The sequence below is a fragment of the Desmodus rotundus genome, chromosome 6 (genome assembly GCF_022682495.2).
Source record: "Desmodus rotundus isolate HL8 chromosome 6, HLdesRot8A.1, whole genome shotgun sequence".
Taxonomy (NCBI): Eukaryota; Metazoa; Chordata; class Mammalia; order Chiroptera; family Phyllostomidae; genus Desmodus; species Desmodus rotundus.
In genome coordinates this window covers 151,835,007-151,852,840 of record NC_071392.1, presented here as the reverse complement: position 1 = coordinate 151,852,840, position 17,834 = coordinate 151,835,007, and the positions used below count along the sequence as shown (strand labels likewise).

Sequence of the window (17,834 nt, the reverse complement as noted above, 5' to 3'; positions counted from 1 at the left end):
TTATTTAGCACTCTTCATGAAATGATGTAAGAGCTCTTCAGGGATATTAATTAAGCTTTATAGCAACCCCGGTGACATGTCTGCCTGCCTACATATATCTGTTGGACACTCAGAAATTAATGCTTTGCAGAAGTGTGCCATTTAAGTGTGTTTGTAGGCCAGCCACATACCCACGGACGGTGCACAGAACAGATTCATACATTCCGGTCATCAGAAAATGCCATTAAAACAGGCAACTATCATTTAGCATCACCCCATAAATACTGCCGTGGCCCTTCACAGACTCTTAAGCAGATCCTGCAGTCACCTCCTCGTCACAAAACAAGTCCCAGGGAAGCAGACTCAAAGTGCGGCTTCCTTGAAAGGCACTTGGTTTCTTAAATGCTGGGCTTCCTAGGGCCCCGGGCAAGGCTTTTAAAAAATGCAGGTGTCAAGGAAAACTGTCAGGCATCCTTGCCTTAAGTACCCGGAAAGCTTGTCACTGCCATCTTGGAAGTCTTGACGAGGATGCAGTTGGACACGCTGAGGCGTGGAGAGCTGAAAGCTGTCCGACAAGGAGGTGGCATGAGAGACTGGAAGGCGGAGGCCCGCCTTCAGGCGTTTTCTTTGCGAGTGGTAGGACTGAACAGAGCCGGAAGCAGAGGGTGGTCAGGGGAAGCCGCCTGTGCAGGCCTGGACCTGGACTGGGGGCTTCACTTCCTGGCTCTACGGTTTTGCATGACGAGAGGTTTTGTGGTTACAGGAAAATCAAAGCAATGTCTGCATTTCTGCTAGGGCAGTGGGGAGGAGGGAGAGAAGAGTGGGCAGAAAGGGCAGGGGCCAGGAAGAAGGAGGGAGGTCAGGGTCTAGGCGTCTGGGCAGGGCAATGGTTAATGGGTAAACTGTTAGCTGTATGCAGGGTTCAGAGCCTGGCCACCTCATCTGTAACTTGGGCAGCCTTGGGCAGAGGACTTGATGTTGTTGAATCTGTTTCCTCGTAAGGAAAGAGGTGAAAACGACTGAGAATATTTCACGGGGATATTGTGTGGATTCAGGGAAGGATTCGGCACCTCCTGATACTGAGTAAGCCCCTCTGTGAGTGCTGGCTTTTACCGTTACAGACATAGCTGTCACTGAATCCCCTAGACTGCCTACTCTAAGTATCTATCTCTTTCCTTAGGTTTCCCTGCCTCTTTCTCCTCTCCCCAGCTCCTCCCCCGTTTCCCTTTCTTCAGTATGGGATCCTTTGGTGAACTGCACTGGACTTTTAGTCCTTGCCTTTCTGGTATGTTAACCAGGGTCTTTCCTCCTCCTGTCTTCACATGTGACCCTAACACAGCGTTGCACAGATCTTTTCCCCGATTCCTCATCCCACGCAGAGCAAACCACAGGGTGCCGGACTGGGCTTGGAACGTGCCCCGACACGGGCCACGAGGCCCCTCCAGCACTGTCTCCTGAGTGTCTGGCTGACCTAGCATGCTTGTACGCCATCGCTTTTCTGGCCTTTTCTCATTCTCTTGCCTCCTGTCTGAAATGCCTCTTAAATGGGGTAACTTTCACTTTTTCAAAAAAAGGGACTCAGACACCATTCCTACAGCCAGACTTCCCTGACTGGGTAAGTGTGGGTATCTCCACTACCGTCCCGTGTTCCCATTCCCTGAGCTTGCCTTCATCTTTTGTCATTCTATTCAATATCAGTTATCTGTCCGGCCCTCCCTCTCCCACTAGACTGGAAGTCCCAGAGGACAAGAGCCCTCTCTTTTTCAACCTTTACCCTCAGCCCCTAATAGGAGCTCCATAAATATTGGCTGAATTAAGCTGAAGTCCTATGAGCACAGCTGGTAATGGGATTGATTACCAATGGGGGGGTGGGAACTACAAAATTCCTTATTTAGCATAAAGTCAGAGCTTCGGATAAAGAGACTACGTAAGTGTGGCCCGAGGGCCTCTTATCGACAGAGCCTTCACACACTCATTTCACAAAAGAGGCCGTGTCTTCCTCGCTGGATTTTCTCGCCCCGATCGTCACGCTGTCCTGTGATAGTTAAACAGTAGTACTGCTGTACTCGGCATTTCTCTTGGGGCCTCAGAAACTTGACCAAGGTAACTTAGACATTCTTATAGTGTCCCCACTGGGTAGATAGCGGGCAGGTAGATGGGGAGAAGAGGCAAATTTAAACCTTGCGGCATTATTGGGGAGAAAACAAAAGGCAGCAAAGCTGAGGTGTCTTGAGTCACGCAGGCCCTGCTGCAGCGTGGTTTGGAGACAAAGGGAAAGGGCCCCACAGGGGGAGCCAAGGGAGGTGACCGAGTCAGATGACTGAGTCAGATTTCCCCAACAGCTCCACCTCTTCCTCACGCCACGCCTGGCATGTAAGAAGGGGAGCGGAGTTTCTAGAGTATTCGAGTATTACTTAGTACATTAATCCTTGAGGAAAAAAATTGTTTCAATTCTATTAAAATCCGACACCATAAACTTCCGGACTCTTAAAAAAAAACCCAACCCCATTAAAGAAATTCAGGCCATTAAAGAAGGAGGCATAAAGAGAGATTGTAACATTTGAATTGAGATGGGCATAATTTGGCACAATCCATCAAAATTCAAAATGCACATTATACGTACCCTTTGATCTAGCAATTTCACTTCCAGGAATTTAACTTTTAAATACAATCATGAAAGTATGCAAAGAAAGATATATACATAAGACTCTTCATTACAGTTTTGTTTTGTAATAGCAAAAACCCGAAAGCAATCTAAATGTCCACTGAGAAGAGACTGGCTACAGAAATGATGGCATTATGGAATATTACACGGACTTTAAAAAAAGAATGAGGTAGGTCTACAAGAAATTACCTGAAATGATTTCCACGGCATCTCATGAAATTAAAAAAGGAAGCTGCCAAATGGTATGTATAATGCCATTCCATTTATATTACACTTAAAAAAATATGCTCAGATATTCATAAACATTTGTGGAAACCTAAAATAATAAGTCTTTAGCGAGATTTCCCTGAACATAGGAATGGAGGGGCAGGGACTATGACTTTGTACTTTTTATCTTGTTAATTATTCAGTATTTTTACCAAGACCACGTGTACATTTGTAATAACTGGCAAGATCAAATCTGTTGCAATACATGTTGTAGTTCTTTGTCTTAAATTCTCAACCATTCCTTTGCAGAAGGAAATGGAGATAAAGGTTCTATGCCCGATAAATGGGCACCAAAGTCCCCTGACCATGCAGGAAACACCAGACACAGCGAGGAAAGCTGGAGCTGGAAGCCTGCCTGCTTCCCTCCTCGGGGCATTCAGAGCATGGGCCTTAATGAGTCATATGGCCTTTACTCTCGTCTACCTAAATCGTGTTGACCTTGATTCCTTCTCGTGATGTGCCTGCTGATGTATGGTCAGCATCAAGGACCAACTTCCTAAGAGGTGGTGTGTACTACCACTGTATCCTCACCATGAGAGGTTTTTCTCTCTTTCTCCGCACTGCTCTTACCCTCCCTCTGTGAAGGGGTCCTTCGGGCTCTAGCTCTGTAGGGAATTCTACACTTGTTGCTTTTCTCCTAAGTGAACGGCATCGTGCATTCGAGGCTGCGCGTCACAGGCAGGGTATGAGGCGGTCCCATCGTCATGCTGCCTTCATAATTCCAGATGAGGCCAACAGTGGAAACACTCAGAAAACAGGGTGTGCCCGCACACACACTGAAGATGTCCTTTCGACCTGGGTCTCACACCCGCGCCTGTGCCTCACACACTGTTCGCCTGAAATTTTAGGTAGGTTTAAATGCATGTGTGATTCCTTTCCCCTCTACTACACTAAGCCTGCCTCCTTCTAAATAGCCAATTAATTCACAGGAATGTAAATACAATAGGCATAATTATTGACAGGAGGATATTAATTTGTCTAATGAAATGTAGATGTATTCTGATATTATCTCTATTATGGTCCAATGTGCAGCTGATTGGCTCCTGCAAGATGTTCTACGTAAGATTTTCACCACAGAGGATAAAAAGCACTGCTGGGAACAGCAGCATGGACCACAGAGTTAAATGTTTCCCATTCATGATTTTAGTAAAAAAAAAAAAAAAGCAAACCCAAAAATTCTCCAAAGCACTTCAACCTCATGAAGGTAAAACTGCTTCTCCAGCCATTTTCAGGAGATGGGAAAAGCGTCGCGTTTGTTTTGAGTTAACTTTCTCATCATGAGCCCTCGTAAAGAGCACTGGTTAGGAAGACAATAAATGAGCATGTTTTAATTAGAAAAAGTGGAATCCAAGCACTTTTGCAGGAAAGAAGATGATAGCTTAAAAGACACATCAGGAGACCAATAAAAGCTAAACTGCATGAACTGGCCGTGGTGAACTCGAAGGTAAAGGCGTGGGACGTTTGAGAAGCGAACCGGACAGGGTGATGAATCAGAAGGGAACGGGAATTAGTCTGGGGGAGTTATTTTTTCTACTTCGTACTGGAATCAGCTGTGAACTCCCTTCTGCGCCCAGGCAAGTGAGATAACCCAATGGCCTGAGGTTCCTCCACCCCTTCCCCCCACACTGTGTGCGCCCAGAGGAGAAAAAAGCGCTATAATCAGGCAATAAGAGAAGGCAGCTGGGCTGGGACAAAACTAGCACTGAACTTGATCTTTTCTTTTTCTTTTTTTTTTAAATGGTCTGATAGCATGGTGTTTGGTTATGGCCACACCCTTCTTTGCCCCCATCAGGCTCTATGGGGATATGTGATATGTTCTAGCCAATCAATGGTTTCTCCTCCAGGCAGGAGGGGGGGAGGGGGTCGGGGGCCAGGGCGGGGTTGGGGGTCCTGTGGGGGGCACGTGACTCCAGTCAGGCTCAAAGCAGTTCAATCGAGTGAGTGCTGTTGAAGTACCAGGAGGAAGAAATCATTTTTCTGTTAGGTTTCTTGTTGAGATGATAGCCTGTAGATCCCACAAAGATCTCACAGAAGGGGTCCTGCTTAAAGATAAAGATAGAAAACAGAGAAAAGCAAGGCGGCGACACAGACTCCTAATGCCCGGGTTTACGTCCTTGAATCTAATTCTGCCAACAGCTCGAGTCTGGCCCAGACCCTTCATCTTCCCAAGTTGCGTCTCGCTCACACACCCGAAGGGGACAATGGTGTCTGTCCCGCAGGGCCGCGGATGGATAACGTAATGCCAAGTGCCTAGTACAACACTTGTCGCAGAGTAGGCACTGAGGGGATGATGACGTCTGAAAACAGAACCAGAAAGAGTGTTCAGTTGTCTCCAGGAAGCGAAAAGATTTGTATACAGGCGTTACGGGCTCACGTGGATTCTGGGGTTTAGAAGGCTTCGGTACCGAGGGCAGGGCTCTACTAACTCACTAAGAGAGCAGACACGTGACACCCACTAAGTCCACAGCACTGTCGTTGCCAGAGGGTTCGGTTTTCCTGTATTCTCTCATTTGACGGAACAGGCCGGGGTGGCGTGGGGGTGGGGTGGGTTCCCGCAGGGTCCCACCCACTGCTTACTTGGGTCTAATACCACCTTATGCCGTCTCCTGCCGTGCTCCCAAGGGCGGTAAGAGGAGCCGAGGGACAAGAGAAGAAAAAGTCACTAAGATTAAGCTTTCTATTTCAACGTCTTATCCAAGCACACCAATGCAAGAAGAGCAGTATTTTCTCTCCTCTCAGTGCAGGTTTTTAGATCTATATGTTCGAACAATTTTATTACAATACACTTTTTATCATCCTACGGTTGGTGTGCAACGTCTTTACAGACTAATTGAAAAATGGACCCACGGCGCTCATACCCTACTGGAGCTGGAACAGACTGAAACACACTTTCAGTCTAAGCTCACGAATAAAAAAGGAGTGCTCCTCAGTCTCTTTCGAAATACAAGGCATGAACAGTTAAAATACCGGTGACAACTGGGGGCATTTTTTGATTCCTCAAACACTTAGTCTGAGCAAGAAATGATTCTGTAAGGGTTTTAAAATCACACAATTTCGAGAGCAATCCGTTGTGGTTAGTATGGTCACGACCTCTTAAAGTAGATATTTGCAAACAAGACTCACTGAATAGCTGGAAATTCTTTGGTGGGTTTGGGAGGGGAAAAAAAAACTATCTGACAAAAAGTTTCTTGAACACTCGACTATCATCTACCAGGCACAGCCCCAGTGGGGTGAACCTGCCCAGTGCCTTCTGACAGATTGTAGTTTTGGCGACACAGGAGCCCAGCTCACAAAGTCAGGCGAGGCCGAGACTAATAAATCAAAGGAAACTTCAGGAAAGTTTCAGAGCCTGCTTCCCCTGCCTGGGAGAACTACGGTCACCTTATCTGGCTTCTGTGAAAAGGAAAGAATCGTCGTCAGAGAGCCAGAATTAGAAAAGGACTTGTGTTTCATCAAGTTTCTCCCTGTCTGAGACAGATAAAATGACCTCTGGGAAGGCTTCAGGAAGTGCCCCAAGGGGATGGCAGCTGATATTAGCTGAATGGGTGAAAGGGCTCGACAGAGATGGACATATTTGGCTTTTTTTTCCAGCTGGGAATTTAACCCAAGCGTTTTTGACATTGATCCTCAGGGCAGTCTTGCACTTACAAGGCATGACCACGAGGTGGCCTCAATCCACAATCAGGTCCCCATGGTCCAGGCTGTGGAAGGACGGCTTTTGTAAACAAATTCTTTCTACCCAGAGGCTGAGCTGTGGTATCTTGCAAGAAAGAAGTTCAAGTCCCCAAAGCTTAATGCATCTTCAATTTTACAGTGGGAGCCAAATTTAAAAAGGACATCCTCTCCTTGGCTACCTCCACCGTTAAGGATGCCTCCAGGTTTGCAAACCAGGCCAAGAGCACAGGCTGCACACAGTGGTCTTGAATGAGATGAAATGCTTGTTTCTTTCTTAATGCGCCTTGTAATTTGCACACGTGTCACAACACCGTATTTTTTCTTACTAATGGATTTGAGTGTGTTTAACACCACAAGCCATAAATTGCAGAGCCAAGGATTAGACTGGGTTCTCTTTATTTCCCTGCCAATTGTCAGAAAGTGATGTGGCGTATGGGGTGCCCCCCCCCTTCAGCTGGCTTTTTCTCTACCACCCCACCCCTTGCATCTACCCAACAACCGACTCCTTGTCTCCATCTGCCAAGGGGTAAAAAAATAAAAACTAAAAAAGGACACAGCCTGGTTTCTCATTGGAGAGCTTGCCTATCGAGCAGCTCAGTTATTGAGATTAATAAGCTGCCAGTTTCCAAGGAAGACTAAGAAAACTACAAAATTAAAGTGCACTGCAACGTGAAATGCTGCTGGTGGCCAGGCGGGATCACGGTGTCAAAAAGGCAAGGTGAAGCCATAAAACAAGGCTGAGCTTGAAAGGCTAACCTAAAGGTCTCATTAATTTCCATGTTGCCTCTGATGAGAATTTAGAGGGGGCATAATGTTTTGCAATATGGAAAAATCAAGCTGCCCATTGATTTGAAAAGTGCTGGAATGCATTTGGTTTGCTCAGAATGAATTCTGGTTTTAAACTTCACTCGAAAACATAAAATAAAAAATAAAAAGGTAAGCAGGTTACCTTGGTTTCATATCCTCAAGTTCAGCTTGTCGGTGATTCTGGCAGGAAATTAATCCTTAGGTAGAAAAATAAACCTGAGAACAAGTTTGGAATAGTCTTCAGGTTCAGCTCGGTGATGATGTCTCAAGAATCTCATTCTCCATGAAAACCTTATTTACCAAAGGTCTTGTGTCTTGATTCCCAAATATGCACTACCAATACAGGATCCAGAGTTGGCTGACCTAACTTCATCATGAAGACAAAAGGTGTGTTTTGTGGAATCCTGATCCCACAGTCAGGTTCCTAGGATGCCACTCACCAAGCCCAGTGTGCTCTTTTTTTTTCCAATTACAGTTTCCATTCAACATGATTTTGTATTAGTTTCAGGTGCACACTTTACAAAGTACATGATTGTCAATTCTTTTTTTTTTTATTGTCAATTCTTTTTCAGAGCACTTTTCATGACTTCCCACGAACAGGAATATCGAGGACACTGAAAACAGACCTCGACGGTCAACCGTCTTCCACACGGCTACTTGGCTTCCTCCTACCAGTCTGGCAAGGCCCGTGGGGAAGCTAAAAATTCTATCGGTCCTGGAGCTAAAAATGTAGCAGTGCTTCTTATTTTTGGATTACCAATTTGCTCTCACATTGTACAGTCTGCAGAGCATCAAAGCTCTGCGAATCAGCTCACGCATATCCAGTGCTGCCACCGCCACGGAGCGGCCGGGCCTCACATCCGCCATCCCAGTAGCCACCAAACCCGCCCAGCTGGAGAGGAGGGGCCCTTCCCTCTTGACTGGCGGATTATGATTTTGTTAATAACTAAGTCTATATCCGGCAACAGGCTGGAATTCATCCCATATGTCACAATGTATCAACGTCACCATTTCCATGGCCTGGGCAAATTAATTTGTGTGTCATCAGGAGAAGCATAATTTTTTTTTTTCTTTTTTCCTAGTCTCAAAGGCACTATCACGTGGTAGTTAAGTACATGGCATCTGGTATCAGGGAGACCCAGGTTTAAATCCCAGCTCTGCCACTTACTTGGAGATGTGTCGGTAACAACCTCCCTGAGACTCAGTGCATAGTAACATACACCTAAGAGAAGAGTGAGAGGGATTAAATGAGGTCTGTAGGTAGAACTAAGTGTCAAAGAAAAAGTACTTGATGAGAAAAGTTTTGATTCAGGGACCCGTAGGATTGTGTAGAACAACTGTTAAGCTGAACTAAATTTCTGGAGGTTTTTTTTTTTTAAAGAGAAAATTCAGTGGCTGAGAGCTTCAGATGCAGTAAATATTCTATTATTTATGAAGGCAGGAATTTCTGTGTTATGATGATTATTTTTGGAACAAAATACGCCTGGCCAATAACAGCTGTGCTTCGTTCTCTTATTGCTTTGTAGATTCCCCATGTCTGACACTGAACTTTCGTTTCCTCCTCTCTACTCAGCCTCCTGAGTCAAAAAAAAAAAAAAAAAAAAAAAGGTCTTTGTACTCACACCTACCTAACCCACAGCTCCGTGTTCTGGCAACCACTGATTTCTCCTGATGCTACCTTTAAAACAGACGTCCCCTTTGGGAGCGTTTACCTTCTTGCTGCATCGGTAGGAGAAAGCCAACAGCTACGGGCAGGCACTGCGGCCATGGGAGCCACAGTGGCCTCCTAATGGAAGCCACAACACACCTCGACCATTCCCCTGTTCTCCAAATTGGACCTTCAAAGCCTTGCTGTGCCTCTCACCCCACGCTCCATCTGTTCACTACCTGGCAGCTACCGTAGTTAAAAACAAAGCAAAACAATGTATTATTTTATTCTCCTGTTTAAAACGCTTCAAAGACTTTTCACTCTTCCTGGGGTAGAGTCCAAAATCTTAAATCCAAGCCTTTCACCAGCCTGCCCTTGCCCACCTTTTTAGCATGCTTTCCCGGTAGGTCACTTTTTCTTTGCCACCTAGAACATTCTTTAAGACTAATTAACACCTACTCACCCTAAGGGCTCTGCGTAAATGCCAATTTTTCATGGGCTTGGTTTCCCGGGACCTCACAGAGCACTTGCAACACTTGTCACTATAGGGGCACTTGCCTACTTACTTGTTCATGCCCTGTCTATAGTCAGCCTTAAATCTCTGTCAAGGCTAGGGCTCCGCTTTTCTTTTTTTTATTGCTGAAACTTCCTTGCCTGGCACATGGAAGGTTCTCATAGCTGTTTCCCGAATGCCCTGGCCTAGCTGGTAGGAGTGTTGTTCCTCACACCAGAAGGTTGTGGGTTTGATCCCCAGTTGGGGCGCATATAGGGGGCAACCAATTGATGTTTCTCTCTCACATTGATGTTTCTCTCTCCCTCTTTCTTCCTCTTTCTAAAACCAGTAAACATGTCCTCACCAAATTAAAAAAAAATTTAACCTGATGGACGATCATTTTAAAATGCAACTTGCAAATTTGTTTGTAGCCAGAGGATCTCAGTGGTGAAAATGAGGGCTTTTGGTACTTTAGGGCAGAAGCAAACTCAGGGAAGTTTTGTCCTGCTTAGAAATTTTCTTTACTGACCTGCTGCTGACATAGATTCTGAGAGAGAAGCTTGCTTCAGCAAAATGCATAAAAGAAGAAAAGGAAGGTTCTGTCACTGAGCTACTTTCTACGGTTTTAGACAAGAGATGATTCCTTTAGAAACTCCCAAGAAGCAGCTAGCCAGGAAGGCTCTTCAACCTGTCAGTCTCAGGAGAGGCAGGGGGACTTGGTTCTAAGACCTCTTGTGAGCTGGCTGAGAGGAAGAAGGGGGGCAGAGTGATTTTGTTCCATATCACGTGACAAAAGACAGAACACATTTGCAATTAGTTCCTTCGCCCTGTGTTTGGTTTTTCTTGGATTACGTTATGGTTGAATACATGAATTGACTGCCTCTGGTAGTAGAAATTGATATGCATTTTTTATATGATTCACAGGGATGCAGAATTTTTCCTTATATGCTTCGTCTCGTGTAACATTCCTAATTTGTACACTCCTAGTTTTCTGGCCATGTGTCCTCAATCAGCACCTCTCATTCTACTTGTCATAGGAAACAGAATGGAAAAAGCACAGTCCGCAGAAGATCTAACACGCTTCATTAAGACGGGTGGGAACATTAAGAAACAATGCAGAGAGGCAGGGGCTTGCTCCTCACCGGCCTCCAGAAACACACTGGACTTGGCCCTGAGTCTCTGTGGGTGGCAGAATGTCTGTCATCACGCTGCAGTTATGAAATCCTCCCGTCACACTCAGAAGTTGTATGTAGAGGCGTAGAGGTGGGGAAGCTGTAAATTTCCACTGCATTTTCAGTACGGATGACTACATCGTGGTCAGCCTCCTAACATGTCTTGCCTTCGATGCTTTTCTCTCCTGGATGTGGTTACTCAGTTTTCTTACGTATTTATGAGGTTAAACTCTTCCTCATCTTTCAAAACTCAGTTCAGACACCGCTCAGCTGTGAAACACTTCCTGATGGTCCTGGGCGAATCATTCACTCCTTCCCTTCCCTTGACTGTACACCCCACACTATCCTTTGTTTATGCCCCTTTCTCCTCCTGTAGCTTGTGTGACCTTGAAGGACAGGGGACACATCTCAGTCATTATCTCCCCAGTACCTGGCAAACGCAGTTACTAATAAGGGACTGAATGAATAATGCTTAAAAGAGAAACATGAAGCTCAGCAGTTCTATTAATTACTGCCTGAGTTTTCATACATGAGACCGGTTGCACATCCAAGTTATACGTATTCGGTTCTGTGAATGGAGTTTCAAATCTCTGCTGACTTCTGTACCCTGAGTTTGATTTCTAGGAATAGATCCATCCTGAGGGCCTGGCGTTCTCTCATCCTGGGTCCTTGAATGTCCTGATCACTGATGGTCACTTATTTTTCTTTTCTCATAGACTTTGAGATGTTGGCAATCCCATCTACTCCCCAGGCTTTGTCTCCAGCTTGCCTTCTCCAAAAGCATCACTAAGCAGCCCTCCTCCTTGGAGAAAGGCCACATATTCAACCAATCACAGAAGGACTCAACAGGCCAGACCACAAGGTGCAGGGGAGCGTCCTTCAGGAACACAGGAAGGTGACATGCTTGGTGTGGCCAGTTCCCTCTGTTAGATCCTTGTCGAGACAACACTTTGTTACAAATGGCTCAAAACAAACCATCTGGAAAACCAATTGATTCCATCAAAAGCTGGGTGATGGGAGATACTATGAGGTATATGCTTTCTTATTGCCAAGGGGAAAAATCTCTATGTCGAGCAACCGCGCTGATGGCGCTTGCCCCAGACATGTAACAGGGTGGCACGTGGAGCTTTGGAGTTATTCACCCACCAGACATCTCACCACCTTGTTTTGTGTGGAACCACCAGAGGTCCACCCAATGTGGCTCATTGTTTACTGTGTCCCTGAAGCCCAAGACCTCTTACAAGTCACTCTGCCCGGTGACTTCTCAGCTCTGCGTAGTTAAAAGGGTGCCTTCTGCCCTCCCTGGAGGGCTGTCAGGCTTGAGCGAGACAGGCACGGGAAGCACTTAGGGCGGGCACACTCCAAGTGCGCAATAAACCCCAGCTGCCTCTCTGCCTTCTTTTTCTACAACAACTACTACATTTCTCCTTGCCTTTCTCCTCCTCCCTCTCCTTCTCCATCTAGCCCATCCTACGTAGCCCTTATGTCCAAAACCTGTTTTTCCAAACAACAGTCTGTTAATGTAAAAATAGGCGGACTAGTGCCCAATAAATTCTACAGCAGTTCCTAAACATAAAGAAGAAAAGACAGAAAGTCTTACCCAGCCTTAAAGACCGCCATCAACTATGGAAACATCCTGAGTCAAGCCTGGAAACCTTTCAGCAAAGTTGTTTATCAGTGGGTTACTAAATCTGTGCAGATGTTTACATGTACCGATTATATATAATATATGCATATATTTCTATTGACTTTGCATATTTTAAGCCTTAGAGATAAGATTGTAGGCATGGTTAAAAATAACCTATAATTGTCAGAAAATATATTAGAGTGAATACGGTGACAAGGGTGTACAACATACAACTGTTCATGATCTTATTAAAACAGAGAATATTACAGATGAGAAACAATATCCTATTCAGCCATAAAAAAGAATGGAATCTTGTCATTTGTGGCAGTGTGGACAGATCTTGAGGGTGGCGTGCTATGAAAACTAAGTCGGATGAAGAGAAATACTGTACGGTCTCACTTCTACGTGAAATCTTAGGACAAAAACAAAAACGAAGTCATAGGTACAGAGAACAGATTGGTGGTGGCCAGAGGTGGGGCATGCAGGGTGGGAGACGGGAGTGAAGGGGGTCAAAGGTACAGACTTCCAGCATTGCGTATATGAAAGCTGCTAAGAAAGTAGCACTTCAAAATTCTCACTGTAAGAATAAAGTTTTTAAAACGATGGTATGGTGACAGATGTTAACTCGATTCCGTGTGGTGATAATTTCACAATACGTACAAGTATCAATCATTATGTTGTACTCCTGAAACTAACGCAATGTTACCTGTCGATTACTGTGTACCTCACTTACAGAAAGGCCCTTTCCTACTGAAGGTGATAATGCTGATCTAAAAAAAAAAAGAAAAAGAAAAAGAGAGAAACAAAAAGAAAATCCACGGCTTGCAAAACTGTTTTCAGCTCAGTGCAGAAAATTCACTGGCCACTACCTCCGAAATTACAGATTATTGCTGTCTTTCCTGAAACCTAAGCACTTACAAGGAAAAGAATTAGTATTCTTTAGCAATATGCAGTTCTATTCTCAGTGATTTTATTTTTTTCTGGCTAACACATTTTTGCAGGTAAAGCAAGACTAATAAGACACGTGCCCTCATTAAACCTAATGTTAAACCAAAAAAAAAAAAAAAAAGCTTACACACTGCGTGAAAACTTTTGGAAAGTTCCACAGGAATCAGACAGTTTGCACAGTCTCCAAGGTTCTTCCAGACGAGGAAACCTTAACAGACTGGAGCGCAGAAACCAAAACGGTGTTTGGGCAGGGAGCCCCAAGACCCTGGAGCCCCGCCCACACACCTACGCAAGCACGCAAGGCCCAATACAACCCCACCAAAGCCGTGCTGCGACCGAGCGCGCCCTCTGTCGGTCGAATCCGGTGGGCTTGGTTTTGGAGGACCCGAAGTGGAGGGTGGGAAAAGGACTGAAACAAGGGCAAAGCCAAACAAAGCCGCACCTGAAGATCACTTTGAAACTCTTCCCTCCCCACGTCAATGCCGCCCCTTTCCTTCGTGTTTGTTTTTATACATTACTGTTTGCCCCTCGGGCATCAAGCTGTTAGTGTGTGCGGGAGGGATTAAAGCGAGACGGTGTGTTGGATGAAATATAAATTAAAATGATACTTCCGTCAGTCTGGAATCAGGGATTGTTTCTCAAGGTCTCCCCAAACACTTAATTTCAAACGAGTCTTCATTTATTACTTCAAGAAAGGCCAAATGCATAATTTATCAGCCGCTTTCCGTCAATATACCCTTATAAGCACGTTTCCCATGAGCCTCGGAGTAGAAGTATGCTATGCTAATTCTATTAGTTGGGTACACAGAGCTGTCTAAGAGAGTAAACAAGCATTAAAAGGAGACACGTGTGAGCAAAGAAATACCTAGCAACCCATCACCCGGGGTCAAATTCCCCAGGGGATGGCAAGGAGGCAAACCGTGGCCCATCATTTAGGCCCAGATTTCTCTCCCCTCTGCAGCTCTGAGCCCCCTAGTGGCTCCGTGTGGGAGACGCAGGCAGGATCCTGCATGGTTGGCGCGGGGCACTTACCGGGTCTCCAGCGGCACGTTGCTGTTTAGCACCCAGCTGTCCTGAAGCTGAACGGACTCCGGCGTGGTGGCCAGGTCATTGGGCGCGGGGGCCGGGGCGTGGATCTGACTCCGCCGGTTGGTCAGCGAGTTTCTGTTGAGGGAGTTGGCGGACGAGTGGTGATGGGACAGCGTGTGGTTGTGAGGGGGCGGCAGAGGGGGCCTCAGAGTCGACTGGCTGTGGTTCGGAGGGCCTGAGAACGAGGAGGGAGAAACGACCATCAGTGACTGCAGAGTGCAGACTCCCCGCAAGCCTGGGCAGGAGACAATTGCTGAACGTTGCAAACTAGAGAGACCTAAGACTGCATAAAGCCTCCCGGTGTTAGCTATTAACCGGTGTTAGCTATTAATAATAATGTATTTCCATTTGCCTTTACCGGTAGGCATCAGATGAAGAATGAGAAACCAGGTTGGCCAGAGCAGGCTGGTCAAGGCTGACCCGTGGGATTATTGGGGACATATTCACCCTGCGGTGAATGCAACACGACATCCAAGGCTGATCGTTCCTGTAGCAAGTCCCTGTTCCATTCCCTGGTAAACCAGTACCCCGCACACATCCTACAACCCTATTCCCTTTTTCTAAAGGTGATAGGAATAGGGTACACTCAAAGCCACCGAGAAGCGACTGTAAGTACCTGAGGGGGTCAGGCGGGAAAGGGGGGGACCCGCTGTTGGACGGAGGTGGACCAGAGAGGGCAGGGCAGCCCTCACTCAGGCCCAGGCCCATGCGCCCACGCAGGGATTACAGTGCAAGGCAACAGATCTAGTTTTTCTAAGAACGCTCAAGATGTGGACTTTGAGATAAAACATCCCCCTTTAAAAAATGTTGACAATTAACTAAAAACTATATGCATGTATTTCTGTGTGTGTACTACACACACACACACATAGGCATGTATACATTTTTTATGTTTATTGAGTCAACATTAACACACCTGTAAGCATGCTCAAATCAGTGGGTTGGTAACATCTCTCTGCTGAGACACAGATCCTGTCTCTGGAGGACGTCAGGGTTGATGGTTTCAAGCCATGGCCCTGACTCCACACTGCATCCTGTTTTCCAGTCTCAAAATCCTCCATCCTCACAGGAAGGACACAGAACTCTACCTCGGGACAAGTTCCTTGTAAACCCCACCACACACGACAACTGCGCCCGAGCTTCTCCAGAAACCCATTCTCCGTCCACACAATGAAATGTTTTAAGCATAATGAAAATGAAAGAAGTTCACGATGCAATGGAAGCCTGTCATTTTGGTCTTCACAGCTGCTGAAATGAATATGACTTTTGATTTTTGTCCTTTGAGAAAGTTTATTTTTTGAAGCCTCCAGTCAGGGTCGACCGCTCACCAGGGCTCTGCTGAGCCTTGTCATTTTTGGCCCCTGCCAACTTTTAAAATCCTCAGCCCCTGCTGTTCTGGCTTTAAGAAGTTGGCTCAAGTCATTTAAACTAGCAATTTGACACAAATTTCAACTCCCTTGTATCCTTATGTGGCCAGGCTACATCTCCAAAAGGTGTAATCGACATTCTGTGGCCCCTGTGACACCTGCAGACACATTCTGAGGAAAAGACAATGTGTCAAGAAGCTATGGGGTTTGGGGAGCATCGTGACCAATGACAGCGAGGAAGAGACATATGGAGGAAAGTGGCCCCTTGCAGTTTGCATCTCTGGGCTGAAATTACTTGGGGGATTTTATTTATTTATTTATTTTTGGTGTGCAGAAAAAGACAACTAAAACTAAAACCCACTGTGATGCCACCGTGTGGTGGTGGAGATTTTAAATCGCATCCTCCAAATGAACCTGCGATTCATATTTTACATTATGCACCAGTGACATTTTAAATATATCTTTGAGGGAGTTTCCTAGCCAGAGCAGGCTATTCTATTTCCTGGTATTGTTGTCTGTCTAGTAATGTATTATTGTACAGTTATTTAGCATTTGTCTCGTGTTAGTGGAAAGAGGTGAGAAAAGGGGGTGAAGGGATGTAATAATCATCCTTCAGAGATGCTGTCCAAGCCCCTCACCCATCCAAGTTCATGAATTCTCATGCCTCTCCTTCCCCCTCTCTCGACTCCCATCCAAATGGTGTCATTATTCTCCATTAGGTAAGATAATTATGAGACTTGCCTCGGGAAGACGAGATGAATCAGTGTACAAGTGAGAACCCCCCTCCCCGGCCCCAAGCCCTAACTTTCCGTCTCCTCCTGCCCCTGGCGCCTACTTCCTGGCTCTCTAGACCACACACTCTCCCAAAGTACAAAGAGGCTGTGTGAAGGGTTTCGCTCACTACACCCGCCTTCTTCCTGCCCATTCACCCCACGCTCAGTGTCTCTGCCTACGCCGGCCTGTGTGGCCCTTCTTGGTCCGTTTGTGTGTGTGGTTGCCTTTCTGCCGACGCTACGTCCAGGGGCAATGCTGGGGGCAATGCTGAGGGCGGTGCAAGTGCCAGGATGGGGACTACATGGTGTGTTCCAAGTAAGTTCATGAAGGGTGTGTTGTCCAGTTAACTGCAAGAGACATCAAGCTCTCTTTCCATTTCTCCTAACGAGGAAGCCAAGAGCTTCACGGGGGAGTTGGAGAAAAAAGAATACGGGAAGAAGATAAAAGAATACATAATTCTCCACTCGCCCTGCCCTCCTATGAAGCAACATGCTATTTCACTGTGAGTAAATCCAATTACTGATGGCAGCAACAAAAGTTATCCAGCATCCTTAGTGTTGGAAGATGTTCTCATTACCGCTGTTCATTTCCACTGTGACATTGATTATATTTGCTCATTTATCTATCTATCCAAAAGTCATATTTTTCAATTAAGTACAGGAGATAGAAGGAAAAGACATTACAGTACAGAGTGCTAACTGCAACCACTGGGGGCTATGTAAAGTGATGTGGGAGCATCTTGTGGGGGGCACCCAGCCAGTGCTTAGGAGATAAGACCTGGAGAACTGGGTTCAAGGATTGGGTCTGCCACTTTTACGATGTGTGAACCAGGGCTTATGACCTCACTTCTTTAGTTCTCAGTATTCTCATCTACCAAACGGTGAAAACAGCAGTAACTACCCATAATATTGCTCTAAAGTGAGAGGGGACCCTGGCCAGGTAGCTTAGTTGGTTAGAACATCATCCCGATACACCAAGGTTGCAGGTTCGATCCCCAGTCAGGGCACATACTAGACGCAACCAATGAATGCGTAAATAAGTAGACAACAAATCGATCTCTCTCGTTCTTTCTCTCTCAAATTAAAAAAAAAAACAATAGAGAGGAAGGAGAATGGAAATTCAGAACCATGTTACCTTATGGCTGGCAAGTTCCCCCAAAACCATGTTCCACATGCGTGAAACACTGCTTGGTTCTTTTGGGAGTGAGAGGGTGGGTAAGATGTAACTGAGCTCTCAAGGGGCCCAGATTTGTGAAGGGGAATGAAATCTGTCTGTCTAGGGCGGAAGTCACACGCTGGCTGCCCCCAAGGTGGGTACTGTCAA

At 45.9% G+C, this 17,834-nt stretch overlaps 1 protein-coding gene across 8 annotated transcripts in view; it reads right to left on the bottom strand.

Annotated features, from left to right (window-relative positions):
* TENM2 (teneurin transmembrane protein 2) overlaps positions 1-17,834 on the bottom strand; it is a 610,087-nt gene that overhangs the window by 251,420 nt on the left and 340,833 nt on the right. For all 8 annotated transcript variants that reach the window (XM_045185001.2, XM_045185002.2, XM_045185000.2 and 5 more), the window contains one exon: positions 14,314-14,545. In XM_045185001.2, coding sequence (XP_045040936.2) covers positions 14,314-14,545 — 232 coding nt within the window. The remainder of the gene's footprint in view (positions 1-14,313; positions 14,546-17,834) is intronic.